The sequence below is a fragment of the Copadichromis virginalis genome, linkage group LG17 (assembly GCF_057382275.1).
Source record: "Copadichromis virginalis isolate Kocher_CV1m ecotype Utaka linkage group LG17, C_Virginalis_male_GT1.1, whole genome shotgun sequence".
In the NCBI taxonomy this organism is placed as follows: domain Eukaryota; kingdom Metazoa; phylum Chordata; class Actinopteri; order Cichliformes; family Cichlidae; genus Copadichromis; species Copadichromis virginalis.
The window spans coordinates 39,261,335-39,278,385 of record NC_140634.1 but is presented as its reverse complement, the minus strand read 5'-3'; the positions used below and the strand labels follow the sequence as shown (position 1 = coordinate 39,278,385).

The 17,051-nt window shown below is 42.5% G+C and overlaps 1 protein-coding gene across 4 annotated transcripts in view; it reads left to right on the top strand.

The window, feature by feature from the left end:
• Positions 1-1,509: 1,509 nt before the first annotated feature.
• rfx2 (regulatory factor X, 2 (influences HLA class II expression)) overlaps positions 1,510-17,051 on the top strand; it is a 33,536-nt gene continuing 17,994 nt past the window's right edge. Inside the window, exons 1-4 of one of the 4 annotated variants that reach the window (XM_085436891.1) lie at positions 1,510-1,686; positions 4,171-4,260; positions 14,070-14,178; positions 15,129-15,218. In XM_085436891.1, the coding sequence (XP_085293017.1) occupies positions 14,071-14,178; positions 15,129-15,218 (198 nt within the window). In that variant the 5' untranslated portion in view covers positions 1,510-1,686; positions 4,171-4,260; position 14,070. The remainder of the gene's footprint in view (positions 1,687-4,170; positions 4,261-14,069; positions 14,179-15,128; positions 15,219-17,051) is intronic. The other 3 variants (XM_085436892.1, XM_085436890.1, XM_085436893.1) reach the window with 3 other exon arrangements.

Genomic DNA, 17,051 nt, shown 5'->3' with positions numbered 1-17,051 from the left:
ATAAAAAAATTTAACAGTGCAAATGCAAATTCCTCGCTGACAGTTTAACCAAAAGGCATTTCCAGTGGAAACTGGCCGACATATCCTCAGCATAACCATGTATAATATCCACAGAACTTAAAGAGGTTATACACACACAGTATGGTAACATTATGTTGAAGCACAGTATCACTCCGCGAGGCTCCGCCTACGACAGCCGTAATGCTCCGACAATCCATCAAGCGGTGCGGCTTAGTAGCTAAGCAAAGTCGTACTGAAACATTTAACAGATTTTTGAGCGCCGTGTACATAAAATCGTTTCGAGGTCAGTAAACACAACCAGAGTTCATACATAAGGCACACGGGATTATAAGGGGCTCTGTCGATTTTCAGAAAAATCAAAGGATTGATTTTAAGTGCGCCGTATTTTCCAAAAATACGGTAATAACGACGGCCCGCTAGCATGCGCTACCAAAAATAGTGCTTTGTTGTGTATCTGACGGATGAAAGCTAAACCAATTCCACACCAGTGAAGCTGCAGCATTTTTACAAACCAGTTCTGGTTCATGGTTTCATTCAACGATCCGCTTTCGCCTTTCTCATTCTCCGTCACAGCCATGTGTATGTAAACAAAAACACCGCGCATGCGCGTTTTACCCATATTCTATCGCGATATTTCATTTTCTTATCATTGCCCAACATTACACCGGTATTACCGTGAATGGTATGATATAGCCCAGCCCTAGCCACCACCAAACAACTGACTTATTTTTACACATCGACCAGCATCTGGCCAATCCACCACCTTTCAGTGTTTATACCGTTACAAATAAATAAATAAATAAATAAATCATCGGCCCATAAAAACGAAAAATCACCATCCGGTGTGCCCGATGGCCAATCCAGCTATGGTCGTGCCATCAGTTAACCCGTCCCCAGGGTTGCCGACCCCTGTTGTAAACCTGCCATTTCACTCTTTCTTCTATTCTTCTGTTACGAATCACCCCTGACACTCATCTCCACCCACTCCACCCAGCCTGTATTCTCTGTCCGTTGTTTTTGGATGGTTGACCCCAGGTATTTCATTTCATCCACCTTCACTCTACTCCAGCGTCACCATTACAACAGCCCTGAATGAGCTGAAACACAGTCAGTGTAACAGTGTGGAAAGGTTCCCACTTCGTAACACTTCTGTTTGATCCTGTTATTTTCAGAAACTCTTTTTTAAAATTACAAATCTTATAAAAGGTTAAAAAGTATAGCAAAAAAATAGTTTGGGAATATAAGCAGAAAATTAAATTAATTACATTTTGAAGCATTTAATGTATTTTTATTTCATTTTTGTAATTAATTTATTGACTCCTTTTTCACCCTTATTTTATACCACGGCATCTTCGGTCTTCCATACTTGTCCACCTCCTGAGCCAAGACCACCTCCCAGTGGTTCAATATGAATTTACAGCTTTATTTAACTGGGCGGAACACGTCTCTTTGGCCCCTCCCTTGGATAGTGAGGGCCCTGACGTAGGCTTTTGAGGGTAGCAACAGTTGCCTCGAGACCCCGTCGCGCTATAGTGACTGTAGCCGTGGAGACAGTTACTTACCAACGGGCGCAACACTCAGCAACAGCGGCTGCAGCATCTGGAAGTCACCGAGCGAGAGGGAGAGAGTGGAAAGAGAGAGGGCACAACTTTTCTCAAGGCAAAGGTGACTATACGTTTGTAGAATTTAGAAACTAAATGAATCCTAAGTTCGAGGTCGAACGTGTTAGCAGGGGTCTGGATTATTTACAACACAACTTTCCCTTCTTTTGTGGTATCCGCCCCAAGTTGAGAACGGTTTTCCACTCTTCATTTGACTGACATTTACCAGTTGCAGGCGACAGCCTTTAGCCCGGGATCCGTTCCTTTTATCCTACTTAATTTGTTTTACACTCTGCCTTTAACATTATACTCCGTGTCATCGTTACTTCAACTCCAAATCGATTCAGCATCACTTTACACTTGTTGCTACGTTGTACCGTGTGCTGCGAGGTTTGAACGCACTTCCAGCTCAGTATCAGCGGGATGGATGGTGAAGCTACCGCTCAAAGCTACAGCTAATGCTAATTTGGACGACCAGCAGCCATGAGTGCAAGTTCTCTCGTTAGTTCGTGTGGCGTTGTTGACGGCGGCTGTGTGTTGTTCGCCACAGCACGGGCAAACTTCGTCGTTCCCAGAATCGGATTCAAGCAGGTGGAAAGGCTAGCTAGCTAGCCTTTAGCACGAGCGGCAGTTGTGTTATGTTGCTCTAACCGTAACCAACGTCCGCTGCGTGCATCTTCTCACCGTGACAACTTTTATTTCTTCCGGGAGCTTGGCAGCTCTTTCGTAGCACTTTTCACTCGCAAGTTTTCTCTTAAAAGCAATGAAAAATATCGAACATTTAACCACTGATCAACTTCTGCCGGCGGGGTTACTACACCAAATTCTGACGCTTCCCCTGGTTTTTCCCACTACTAAATCACGTCATGAATCAAACTCTGTGACCTCTGATACCAAAATATAACTTCAGTAGAAAAAGTTGTGATGTTTGAGAAATGGCTTGAATAAGGGGGTATATTACAGCTAGGTGGTGCTATGATGGTTCTTTTATGTAGCTGTCTTGGATGAGAAACTAAGCGTTGAATTTGCTGTTTTCTGCGTGCTTTTAAAGCAGTGCATGCGATATACCGCTATGCATTTTATAATGACTAGATTTATGTAGTCGACCTATTCCCCACTCTTAAATTTGGAGTACACCCCCCCCCGTTTTGACAATGCCTTATTTACTGATCAGATTCAGAAGCAAATTGTGTGCTAATGGCCAAGGTGTTCCTAGTGCCACTGCCTCTTTGTTCAAGCAGAAGGTCTCACTAGGGTTGCTGTTTGATCCCTCTGCAGAGCCGAAGGTGCATATCAATCTGTGCTGTAGCATTTAAAGGAAACAAAGGAAGCAAGAGATTTTCAGTAGTTTTAGACTGTGTCTGTAACTGGTTTTCCAGGTCTTTGCACACCAAAGACGTCCCCCCGCTTTTGGGATTGTGTTTCTTCCTGTCCCACGAGGTACATTAATTCTAACGAACTGTCTTTTCCGAGACAGTTGTCAGGTGCTCGGTCATTTGTAGTGTTTGCTATTGAAGCATCAGGAAGCATCTTTGCACCATGAAAATTTCACTAATTGATGCCCTCTTTGCAATGATCCATAAACTTGGCAACACACACACAAAATCCTTGGATGAAGAATTCATTTTGGAAAGTTGAGCTGAATGATTGAGTGACTAACCAATATCTTGTTTCTTTAGGTCAAAAAGAGGTATGTTAAAATATAATGTTCATGAACCACGTGTGCATGAACTTGTTTCGGACTGTGTGTCAGAGAGGGAAGCTTATGTTTGATTGGTCAGACAACTTCCCACAACTACAACGAAAATAAATAAATGACTGCGCTGAAACCGTGCGTGTCCCCCCAATTGAGCATGACACTGTTATGTTTACATGGCAACTTGATATACAAATACACCCAAGTCGTGGAAAGAAAGGGGTTGGAGCATGCCGGGGGAGGGGGGTGAAGTGTTATTCTTTTAAAAGTCAGTGTTTTTAATCGGGTTATTTTCATCCCCCTCTTTGTGGTAGGAGTGCATAGCTTCAGCCTACAGAGGCAGGTCAGCAAAGAGAATTAAAGTGGAGAGCAGCTGGGGGTTAGAGAGCTATTTGGGAATTGTTTACTGCACAGCTTGTAAAGTGTGGAAATTATTAATTAGCATGTTGCTTTAATTTCTGATGTAGTTTACTTTGCCATCTGTCTTTATCCTGAATTTCAGTGACCACACTTGGCTTTATTGACATTGCCTTCACCCTGAGATCGCTAACCGTAAGTGTTACATTGGGGTGTGATTTAGAGATATTAATGTTTCTTTTTTAGGCTTTCCTTCGTCTCTCATAGCCTTAATTTAAGCCATGTCCGGACTTGCGTGTATGATTTATTTATTTTTTTGCAGTGTCCACTGTTGCCTGTGTGCCATTTTGAGTGTTTGTAGTACAGTTCAGCTATCAATAGGACAGCTGCAGTGGTCTCTTGAGCAGGGGGGTGACCTGACACAGCTTTAAGTCACATGTTCTTTCTCTCCCTGTGTATGTGGTGTGTGCGTGTGCTTGCTCATGCTGTATTTAGCCCATCTTAATGAGGCCCCAATGCTGCCCCAGGGAGGAGTTCTCAATCCAATAGCTAGCTTCAGATACAGACACTGACCCGACCACTACTGTGAGTTTTGCTGGTGCTGTTTACAGTTGATCGTATTCCTGCAGACTTACATTTACCTCCCAGTGTGATAAGTGAACTGTTTGGCTTTCGAAACCTATCACTGTCTGATTTTTTCCCCCCCTGTTTTTAACACCACTTTTAATGGCTTGTCCCATAACTGCAGTCAAAAGCATGTCAGGATATCACAGAGCGAAGCAGAAGAACTAAGAAACAAATGCCTCGCGGGGCTTGTTAAGTGGAAATTAATAGTGCCATTTGTACACATGAAATGTTTTAATTTCATAAGCGCCATAATTCATTTATTTGTTAAGGGCTTTTCATTTTAACTGATGTGCTGCCATTACTGTTTTATAAGATTTGTTGATAGGGAAAATTGTTTTAAGTATCCTCTTGACTTGCATCAAGTCTTCCAGCTGTAAAGATGTTGGAAATCAGTGGAGACTTGTGCTGCTAGGATACGAAGAAACAAATCCCACACTGAAAAATGCTGCCACTGATTGGCCCTCGTGTGGTGACAACAAGTTGAAACTCGTTGTGAAATGAAATGTTTTTCTGTGTGTGTGTGTGTGTGTGTGTGTGTGTGTGTCATCAGCGGCATTCTTAGCATTCCACCTGTTTGTATCGTAGCTACAACACTGGTAATTAAATTTCCTGCCGCAAACAGCAGACAAGGCAGTCACATTTGCATTACAAAGACTGCCCCCCCCCTTCCTTTGAGTCAGAATAGTAGCAGACACCCCCCCCCCTCCCCCCCCAATTCACTCCCCACTTTTCCTGTTTTTTTTTTTTGTTTTTTTTTTGGTTTTTTTAGTGCTAATTTGTTAAGGGATATTTATTTGAATAAAAGAGAACATGTTCTGTTAGTGCAAACCTGCTACAAAGTAACAACCAGAACCAAGACTAACGGTAGTCTTTTTGATTGAGAGGCCTTCAAACAGTATTTTTAGGCAGAAATGCTTTTTAGAAGCATTTACATGATAAGATTTAATGGGCAACGATTGCAGAGCATTCATTGGTGGAAGCATTCTTGATTCTGTTAAGTGGTAGATTTTTTTTTACAGTGAGATCTCATTATTTATCTTAGAAGACCCTTTTCTACTCTTTATCTTAAATGGAGAGCAAATGTTAGTCTTGGATTTTTCAGTGCTGGTGGTATCGTGTTTTCTGACAGAAGAGCGCTGCAGATTGTAAGGTAGGGCAGCAGGCCTAGCAGTGTGTTAGTTTGACTGTTTGTTCTGTGTTTACCATACAATTTAAGTAAGTTGTCCAGTGTTGATGGACAAGCAGTTTAAATTAATTTACATTGAAATCATTTAATTATATTGGTATGTGGCAACTGTACTGTTACAAAACTGATTATTATCTGTAACCAGTAGTCTGGCACAAACTGTTGCATGCAAAGTACACCTGTCTACATATGCTGTATGTATAGTACTTATACCAAAGAGCTGACAAATGAAAGGAAAAACCCTTAGCGTGAGGGGCTTCGGTGGCTTTATTTTGTTGTTGTGTGTGGAAGTAACCCGGCACAGGTTGGTTTCACTCCACCTCTGAGTCACTGTGAGTCAATACAAAGCTGTTCTGAGTGATCACCTTTATCCTGTGATGAAACATTTTTGTCCTGTGGGGGAGTGTTCTCCACCAGGATAACAATGACCCTATTCGTAGGACACTAAGAGTCACTGAATGGTGAGTATAGAAAATATAGTGAATGAAATGACCACCTCAATCTGCCGATCTCTGCCCAGATTAAACCTGGGGCATTCTGGAGCCGTTTGGAAGACTGGCGAGACAGGTCACGACCTGGAGAATCGAGGGCCAAAGTGCACTGAAATTGTTCTTGTTTGTTTGCCATGTGTTAGTCATGTGTAGATGTGTAGAAGGCAAAGGATGCGTTAAACACTTAAATCTGTGTTTTGATGGCAAGCACTCAGCCTGGTGTAGTATTCACTACATAAACAACAGACACTTGGATCTGTCTCAGATTTAAAGCATTAACTGATGACTCATTATTTCGTATCAAGTAGTGCCCCGCGTACATACAGTACGATGATTCTTGGTGTCAGATCTCTATGGCGCAAACGCTTGCCAAGAAGGTAGACTGCTCAAGTGAAACATGAGGCTTATCTCAGGTTCATCGGTCAAGATTGAGAAAGCTTGCTGCCAGCACCTGAGGTAATCTTCAGAGAATGTGCTTCCCTGAAGGAAAAAAAGGAAGTGCACAGGTTTGAAACACACCTGTTATAACAGAATACCTAAAACCAGATTTGTGTATTTTAGTGTAGCTACAGAGAAGGTGAAAATCCACGACCAACTTAAGCATTAGGATATGTCACCTTTTTCCAGTTCCTCCTTAAAAAACCAGAACTGAAAACATGAATCGATTTTTGTAGTGTATCTATAGATTTTTAATATTGCATCTCAATGACAAAATGGCATTATAATAAAAAAAGCTTCTAAAATACAGCTGTAGCTTCTCATGTTTTCTATAATTTGACAAAATGAAAGCATTTTGCAGGCCTGACAGGAGGATGTGATTTAAGTCTTGCTGTTACATGAGTGAAACTGGTATTATTGAAGATTCTACTCTGTAGTCATTAGCCTCCTTTGCTCTTAAGCAGCCAGGTGACTCGAGTAAACTTCCCTTCTTTGTGTTATCGGTGTGGCAGCCTTGAAACACATTAGCTAAATTCTCTCGAAGGAAAGAGGCGCCCACACACGAGAGGGTACTCTGATTACATTTCCCAGTTGTGACTGTCTCGCTCCGCTTCCCTGTCTTGTGTTGCTTTCTTTCAGTTGAACTTTTGTTGAAAATGTGCCATTTTCAGATCCTCAGCTTTAATCTTCAGATGTTAAATGGCAAGGATAAAAGGCTCGGGCGGGGGCATGGAAATCTGGAAAGGGTTAGAAGAGGTATGGCGTCGGGGAGGAAGTTGTGAGTGTAATGCATAGGCGAACACACACAGTCTCCATGGCAACAGTTTGATCTTTCTCTCTGTGGATGTCATGCCTGCAGCACACATGGTGACGGAGTGGACAGGTTGCACTGATGACCAGAGGCGGGGAGGTGCGAGCTAGGGAGGGGAGGAGTGTGCTTGCATCAGAGATAGTGGCCGGTGCCTCCTTTTTTCTTTTCCTTCCCTCTCTCACTCGGTCTCTCGTTCTCTTTCGCCCACCCGCCCCCTCCCAGCTCTCCCTAAACTCTGCCATCTGCAGACCCCAAGAGCTGCTTTGATTGGATTAGCCATGAATTAATGAGACAGGCTTGAAGAACAGCCTCTGTTGTGGAAATCTCTTATCATATCTTAATTCGCTCTTTGTGCGAGCGCGTGTGCCTGTGTGATCTTATAAGTTCTTTTAATGAAATCAAAGAAAAGCTCAATGCTTTCTTTTTCAAAGCCACAGATTGTAATGAATTTGCTTGAAATGATGTCGCTGACTAAATGAGTCCCCAAATTGGGGGAGTGTATGTTAAAAGCCCTGAGAGAGACCTGTTGCTCATTCTGGAGAGATGTAGAGAGGTAATGCAGGGTTGTACAAATATCCTCCGTTTCAAACACAACAAGTGTTACTTATGCTGTATTTTCTCTTCCACCGAGTTGGAAAAAGTTTTGCTCGGTTCAAGCTGTTTACTGTCATCTGCCTGGACAAAGACTGAGCGTGGTTTGGATGTGTTGTTTTTGGGTGGCATGAGTGTAAAGCTAACCCTGACGAATGGACTCCTGTCTCCTCGACGGCCTAAACATGCCCTCCTCCTTTTGACCACCGAGTGTTTTCAGAAAACAGCACTTTGTCATGTCGCAGTCAACCTAATCCTAACCAGCATAAAGTCTGTACATTTTTCTATGACTGCAGCACAGAAATAACTCTGCCTCCATGTCCCCTGCCGTCTGAAATTAATAGCATACACACTATTTATTGTTGTAAGTTTCTACTTAGCGTGAGATAGAAGGATCAGGTGGGGGATGGCATTGTTTGGTTTGGGAAGTATTCTGTTGGTTGCGTAGCAACAGGCTCCTGGAAACGGGAGTGGACGGTGTTGCCACTAGCAACCGTTGTTGCTCTGCAAACAATGTGGGCCAGTGCAAACATGAGCCAAGACTGCGGGCTCCTGCTTTTAATTGAACATCTGTATGTGTTTTTCTCTGATTGAGCCCTGTGTAAGTTAGATCTGTCACTGACAGATGTTTAAATTTTGTTGGCAATATAGGCCTGATTATTAATGACAGTTTGGGAGGCCTCCAGGGTTCCTAACATGTGACTTTTGTTATTTCTGTATAGCTTTTAAAACTCTGGTATCTCCTGAAAGCAGGGATTCTTTGTGTAATGTTGTAAAGTGCTTATCTGGGCTTTGCTTGAAATAAACCAGGCTTGCAGACCTGACATGAAAACAGACTTTTTGTGTGAAGTTGTCTCTGAGTAGGAGGCATAAAGATCTGACCGTAGCCCATCATAAGTAGTGGGTTTGCAGCAGCGAGCTGGCCCTCCTGCTGGGCTCTACCTTTGTGCCTTTCAGAGCTGCTGGTGGGGATTTTGTGTGGCTTTTAACCTTCTTCGAACGCTAAACAGACTCCTCTGAGCCACAGACTTTCTCCTTTCCCACCAACTCAGTGATTTTTTTTTTTTTCTTTTTAATTTTTTTAAAAAATATTTGAGCGCAGTTTACCTTATCTAATTTAAGTCAGCACCTTCATAGACAAAAACACGCAGGTCAATGATCCTTTTCTTGTTTTGCTCACCACCTTGCTGTGCCGTCCACTCATTAATGGCATAAAGAAGCTCCTGAGGTTTGTCTTGCTTCCCGTTGGTGCTCTTTAATAATAGATTCTTGTCATTTGTTCACATTTGGTCCTTTTACATGTTTCAAATATTTTAAAGGACAATGTCTCTGTCTGAGTCAGAAGCATGCCCCCAAAAGAAAGACTCATACAACACTTAGGATTAGGTTGGTGTTTCAGTTGTGATTGACACACATCAGGAATTTCAACATAGGCCTCCTACGCTTAGTCTGTTAGTCATGTAAGCAGAACACTGTCTTTGCCTCTGGCACACATGGAAGTTGTCACTAGTGGCACACCCATATCTGTTATCATAAAGGTATTCTATCCCCCAAACTCTACATGTTGCCAAGTTACATTCGGTGTCCAAAACCTGAGAAGTAACAGTTAAAAAGTCTATTTTTGTTTATGATGGATTTTTGTGTTTGTTTTCTGGGGTTTTTGTGTGTTATTAATAAGTGTTGCATCTTAAACAAAGTTATGTTTCCTTCATGGTTTTTAAAAGTGCATTAAAATAGCTTACAGAGTGTGATGGCATCAGCCACACAGGGGTAAATTAGTCCATTTTTCACTTTATTAGTTTGCTTTGCAGTTTTCTTCATTAATCATTTGGTTAAACCTAACACTGGTATTATGAGGCGCGCACATAGTAACATTGTGTGGTTTTTCTAAAATGTGGTGTTATATTAATTATGTTTCTCTTTCTTTGAGTTACCTGGGTTTGGGCGGTGGCTGTTTCCTGTCTGGGCAAAAGGCGTGGCTGAGGACTCTGGGGACAAAATGCCTGCTCAGCAGGACCAACCATGGGCTTACCAGGAGCAGGGGTGTTTTAGGCTTAGTTAGGTTATTCTGTGCTTAGTTAATATTAGTGTGTTTTTGTTTTTCCCCCCTATTGTGTTCAAATGGTTTGGCCAAATCATTATAAAAGCTACCCTCATGTGTCTTTTTAATTAGGTCAGTTTGTGAGTTAAGTTGTGTCTCACTTTGTTGTTTAAGTTTTTGGAAATTACCTTTTGTAGAGTTATATTTAGTTGACCTGTTTTATGGGCCTGTTAAGTATGGTTTTGAATTTTGTTAATTTTGGACTTTTTGAGGGTTAAAATAAAGAAAACCCTTTTTGAAGATATTTTTTGCTTGTGTCCTCTTTGCTTTGGCTGCTTGGTCCCTCACAATTGGTGGCAGCAGTGGGATCTGCCAGTTGAAGACACAGTATTTTTTTTCTTTGAGGCTTTTTCACCCCCAGAAAAAAAGAAAGAAAAATGCATCGTGGAGGAAAGGTGGAAAAGAAGAAAGGAGTAACTGTTCAGAAGGAAGCTGATGCTGAGGAGGAAATTGGAGTCTCTGAAATGGTGGAGAGCACTGAGGTTGAAGAAAGGGAGCCATCTCTGTCAGATCTGATGTCAATATTGCAAGCTCATATGGGTCAACAGGAGGCTCGGGAAGCAAGGCAAGAAGAGGTAACTGCACGACAAGAACAAAAATTCAAAGCATTGCAACATCAGTTTCAGCTTTTACAGTTAGAGGTGCAGTCCCGGACATCACCAGTACCAGAGCTACCATTACCTACCACAGAGTCACCAGAGTCAAGGGAGCTACCTCACATTCCTAGTTCTCCTCAAGCTCAAGCTGAATCCAGTCAGTCATTATCAGGCAGCGATTCCATTCACTGGAAGTCAGGCTTGATGAGAACCCTAAGGAGTTGTATGCTCGACTTAAAGATCTGTACGGGAAATGGATTCAGCCAAAAGGTTTGGATTCGAGAGCACAATCCGTCTTCTGCAGCGAAGGCAGCTGAGCTGGCAGAAGTGTTTGTAGCTGCCAGGAGGAAAGGGCAACCTTGGACCTGTAATGCAAATAAAATGCCAAAGGAAGGCCCCAAATCAGCCCAGATGTATCATCAAAGGCCATTGTCAGCAGAAAAAACTCCTGTGGCACCACATGGGAGGAACACTTGGAACATCTGCATGCTGTCTTCGACCGTCTTGGCACTGCTGGGTTGACGGTGAACCCCTCTAAGTGTGTTTTTGCCTCTGCTGAGACTGCGTACCTGGGCCATGTGATCGGGAATGGGGTGATCAAGCCTCAGGTCAGTAAGATCCAAGCCATTGAGTCTTGTCCTCTCCCACAGACAAGGAAGCAACTAAGATCCTTTTTGGGCATGGCAGGCTTTTATCGTCGGTTCATACCACGATTCTCCACCAGGGCAGCTCTACTAACGGACTTGATAGGCATCAAGTGTCCTAATCAGATTAACTGGACAGAGGAGGCTATAGCAGCTTTCAAGGACATCAGTCAATCACTGAGTAGCGAACCAGTTTTGTACAGTCCAGACTTTAATGAGCACTTTTTCCTTCAAACGGATGCATCTCATAGGGGTCTGGGAGCAGTGCTACTTCAAGGTTTGGAAGGAGAACGTCATCCTGTTGCTTATATCAGCCGAAAGCTGTTCCCGAGAGAGGTTCGATATTCAACAGTGGAAAAGGAGGCCCTTGCAATCAAGTGGGCCCTTGATTCCTTCAGGTACTACCTTCTTGGAAGAGAATTCACCCTGGAGACGGATCACAGTGCACTTCAGTGGATGGAAAAGATGAAGGATAAGAACGGAAGGATCACAAGATGGTACCTTGCTCTGCAACCTTTCCGGTTTGTCATCAAGCACATTCCTGGGAAGAACAACGTTACCGCCGACTTCCTCTCTCGCTGTACCAGCGAGAGTCCTGAAGAGGGGGGGTGTGTGATGGCATCAGCCACACAGGGGTAAATTAGTCCATTTTTCACTTTATTAGTTTGCTTTGCAGTTTTCTTCATTAATCATTTGGTTAAACCTAACACTGGTATTATGAGGCGCGCACATAGTAACATTGTGTGGTTTTTCTAAAATGTGGTGTTATATTAATTATGTTTCTCTTTCTTTGAGTTACCTGGGTTTGGGCGGTGGCTGTTTCCTGTCTGGGCAAAAGGCGTGGCTGAGGACTCTGGGGACAAAATGCCTGCTCAGCAGGACCAACCATGGGCTTACCAGGAGCAGGGGTGTTTTAGGCTTAGTTAGGTTATTCTGTGCTTAGTTAATATTAGTGTGTTTTTGTTTTTCCCCCCTATTGTGTTCAAATGGTTTGGCCAAATCATTATAAAAGCTACCCTCATGTGTCTTTTTAATTAGGTCAGTTTGTGAGTTAAGTTGTGTCTCACTTTGTTGTTTAAGTTTTTGGAAATTACCTTTTGTAGAGTTATATTTAGTTGACCTGTTTTATGGGCCTGTTAAGTATGGTTTTGAATTTTGTTAATTTTGGACTTTTTGAGGGTTAAAATAAAGAAAACCCTTTTTGAAGATATTTTTTGCTTGTGTCCTCTTTGCTTTGGCTGCTTGGTCCCTCACACAGAGTGAAAGAACCGTAAGCTCTAAATGCTGTAATTAACATTTGATCAAGTACTTATGAGGGACAGTGCCAGGCGTTGTGCGATACAGTCCTTAGCTGGTCTGCTGGAGATTTACTGTTTCTAGTTATCATTTTGTAGTGAAGCATTTATCCTTATGGTCTGTGTTTTTAATGTCACGGCTTTGCGTGGTGGAGATTGTGTATCTGTGATATTCATGTTTTTTTTAGTTAAATGTATTTGTTCCTCGTTGCCATCAACAGTGTCACTGATCCAGGTTTTTGCTCTCGCGTTGCTAGTTTTTCCAAATGTTTTTTTTCTTTGGCACGTCCACAGAAAAGTTCAAGTTTGGTTTTGAAGTTTGTGTTTAATCTCTAAGGCACACTTACAACCCCTTAGTTACTAGTCGAAGTCTTTTGACTTACCTGAAAGTTAAGCGTTGAGAAAGCCAAGACACGTGTGTGGCTGCACTAATGACTCAGTGTGCAGATTACTGCAGACAGAGTGGTTTTTGTCAGGTCTCTTCAAGTGAATTAAAATAACGTTGTTGCGCACGCTGTGTGTTATGACTAATTGCAGCATGTCTAGAGCAGGTTGTGTCTTGCGGCCCTTGGCTATAACACTCTATCTGAACACTACCTACTTGTTCCCCTACTGACTTTTCCTGCTACCCCACATTTTCTGCCTTTAAATTAAAGCCTGCTCTTCAGTTCAGCCCCCCCGTATCTCCCTCTCCTTTATTCAAATCATCCTCCCCCTACTCTCTTTGTGGTTGTACTCGAAAGTTCCTGTGCAGAAGCTTTATAAGGGGGCTAAAATAGAGGAGTGAACATGAAGGCGTGGGGGTGGGAGTCAGGGTGAGTTTGTGGGGAGGGAGCTGAGGGGGGGCACAGATTCCTCACCATAGCAACCGACAAACGTTTACAAAGCATTGAGGAATTTCCTCATATCAGCTGGATTATTGGAGCCCTCAGAGATCAGCTCTTGCTTGAAACAAACACTGGATATCATCAGGACCCTGGCAGGGGCTCGAACCCCACTGCTATTTTCATCTTTTCCCCCCATCATTTTTCTCTTTTGGGGCTTTTTTTTACCCCCCCCTCCCATTCTTCTCTTGTCCCTGCCTTGTTGCTCCCGCTCTTGCTCTGTCCTTTTTTTTTTTATTTTTTTTTTTTTAAAGAGAGCCTTTGTGTCACTCCATTTTTAGCTCCCCTTTGCTATGCTGTGCACATTGTCACCCAGTCGAAAGCAGAGTAGTGGCAATGGGTTTGGTCCCCACGAAGCACTTCAGTCCTGTTGGTAACTTCAACTCCTCTACTGTAATTTTTCCTCCTGGGTCTCCTCTGTCAGCAGGACGATGTGTGTCAGTAATACTGTTGGCCTATTGATCTTGTCTTTGATTAAAACTAAAGGTGGGCAGCCTCTAGGGTTCTGAGTGCTGTAGTGACTCAGCTTGATTTGGTAAAGCTAGAAACCCCCCCCCCAGGTGGCTCCACAAGAGTAGGGATGGGATGTAAGAGTGTTTATTTACTAAGGTGCTCATATTATATTCTTTCAAAGTTCTTTTTTTAAATTTTACCTGGAAGGGTATTTCTTCAGTCTGGTAGAAAATGACTTCTGGTGATGTCTTTTCTGATTCTCCTTAATGCTTCCCAGCATGCAGAACTCCGAGGGAGGGTCAGAAACCACGACCAGCGTGGCAGCGCTGCGGACGTCATCATCAGCCCAGGCTCCGGTGGTACAGCCTGTCCCAGCCTCTCAGCAGGTAGGATAATATATCTACCCTGCTGCTACTGTGATGATAGGACAAAGTCTGTCATGACTTAACTGTTCCGTGCCATCTCTTTCCAAATGTTAAGTATAAGGGAGAAGTTATTTTGGAAACCAGGCCAAGCCAGGAGCTAACGTTACATGGAATGCCAATGGAAATATAGCATAGAAGATCCCTTTTATAACTTCTGATTGGGTGTGCAGCGCAGAGAGCTGCAGCAGGCAGACCTGTCTGCTCGCGCACACGGTTACACTGCCCATGAAAAATCACACACTCGGACAAATAACTTGCTCTAACTGGTGCACAGAAAGGAGGAGTTTAGTGCTCTAAATGCTATTTTAACTTAAGTGCTTTAAGCTCATTTCATCAGGAATTGTATGACAAAAATCTGATGAGGACTGGCACGGTTTGTCTCTTGACTGAGACTACAGCGACGTCCTGCTTTGCCCACGTATTATTTCTAAAAGCCCACCCTAACACAGCAGGTTAAACCCTGCCCTGTCCAGCAGCACCGGCAATAAATAAGAATGTATTTTTAAATTGTGGTTCCAATTTGTAACTTGTCAGCAAATAAAGCCGCTACCGTCCACTCTGCCAACAGATGCCTCTCGTATCAATTTACATTATTAGCTTCTGCCATGAGTTCTCTCTGTCTTGCCAGACCAGTACATCAAATTTGCTAATGTTTCGAGGCTGCAGATAAATGAGAATTATCAGCGCAAGCGCAAATGACAGTCGAAATTTCTGTCGTGTTGTTTTTATGTCTGTCTATTGCTATCGTTGCTACTTTATATTCAAAACCTGTATTAAAAAGAGATGTAAACCTGACATTTATAGATGAAGATGTTTGTTATTGTGTTGACTGTTGCATGTTTAGAATAATGCGTTTGTATGAATTTTAAATGCCCATCTATGTAATTCAGTTATGTCTCGTATTCACACAGAGAGTGCTGGTTCAAGCCACAGGCTCAGCTCAGAAGGGAGGACAAGTACAGCAGCTTTCAGTACCCAGGGCTCAACAGGTCCCTCAGCAGGTACACAGTACTGTACTTACTTGTACTGTGCTCTGACATTATGTACACCGCTTGACTTGACGGCTGAAGACCTGTGGAGTCTTACAATAAAGTAGGAAGAAGATTACATTTTAAATGACTCGCACATCCAGAATACCAGACTGGTAACGCGACCGTGTCCCCTGTTTGACCACGGCTTAGTTTTGTCGTTTACAAATACTAGTTATTCGTCAGGTCCTGTTCAGGTGACAGTTTATGTTTATAATAATGAAATTTAGTCCGAAGAGCTTCAGCTTTGGTCTTCAGTTAACAAACTAGGAAGTACACAACCAAATTGGTAACAGATCCACCTTTGTGTATTTAAACGCTCTCTAGCATGGCAGCCCGTTTTTTGTTTTTAAGCACATTTCTCCTCTTGCTGTGCTCCTCATGGGTGTGTGAAAGTTTCTTTCTCTGGCTGAGCCTGGTCCACTGGCTGTATACATGAATAACATGTGTATACCTATAAAATGTCTCTTGGCGGCTTTTAAAATGAAAATGTTATTTTAAACTGTTATTTGTCCCGCTGGATAAAAGAACAAGTTTTGAATGTGTGTGTGTGGTGATGACAGTGTTTTTCTTGGCTTTTCTGTTGCCTATGTATGCTTACATTGTGCTTACATGTAGCTCTGGATCCTAGACTATAATGTGATTTGTCCATTGGTCATCTGATCGCAAATAGGACTCTTCATCTTTATCATTCAGTGCATCATTCATTAGCACTCAAAACCTCAGGGTCACTTAGAAATGTTCTCATTCTTGGAAGAAAAGTTTCTTAATTTACGTGACTTTAAAATTAGAAGCATTGTAAATGGGATGTAATCAGTAATTAGTTTTTTGTTTTAAACTATGTCTGTCTAATTTTCTGCAGCTGTGTCTCCTGTGTTCCACTGTACAGAGTGAGCTCTAATGCAAAAACCTTATTAATCTTTAGATTAGAATTTCAAATTTGTTTGAGTTGAGATGAAAATCTTTGTGCTGACTTTCGAGAAAGTGAAGTAGGAGGCTGTAGTGGACATCTGGCCAAGAAGACAAGTATCAGAGTCTCTAGTTAAAGAAATGGGCAAACTGCAGGTCCTCGACTGACAGCTTCATTAAACGAAACCCACAAAACAGCCTTCTCACTGTCAACAGAGTCAGAGAGGAAAAGCAATATATGAAAGGACAAGATTAAGATGGGCATAAGAACATGCCGGACAGAAAATTGGAAAAATGCTTGATGTGCTTGGCCCAAAGATTTTCTACATCTGTGAGATGTAGAATAAACGAAAAGATGATGGAGCGCGGCTTACCATCTGTCAAGAGTGGTGGAGTGCTTTGGTAGAGGTAAAGTGGGAGATTTGCACAAGATAAACAAAGACTTGAAGGAGGAACGCTATCATTCCATTTTGCAACATCGTGGCTCACTCTGTGCGAAACCACATGTGCGATATGTCTTCATTGGTTCGAGCTGAAATCCGCTCGTACTGTTTCACCGAATGCAAAGTGTATGTTTTAATCTACTCTGTCTGTATGCCTGCAACAGCTGTCAGCGGCACGGTGCTTTTTGTGAATATGTCTTGAATGCCTTGAGGGAATTTCCACAAATTTGGCACAAGTCTTTACTCCACGAAGAACTGATTTGATTTTAGCAGTCAGGTATCAATGTCACTGTGATTTAATTTTCTTCCATTCTTGCAAAAGCGATAGGATCACCTTTAGTTTCTGGCACAGACGTTCACTTAAACTCAAGGATGGAACTGATTAAAAATTGGTAGTCAAAGGTCATTTAATGCTCTTCAGTTCATGCAGTTTACTATGTGTGTGGACAGACAT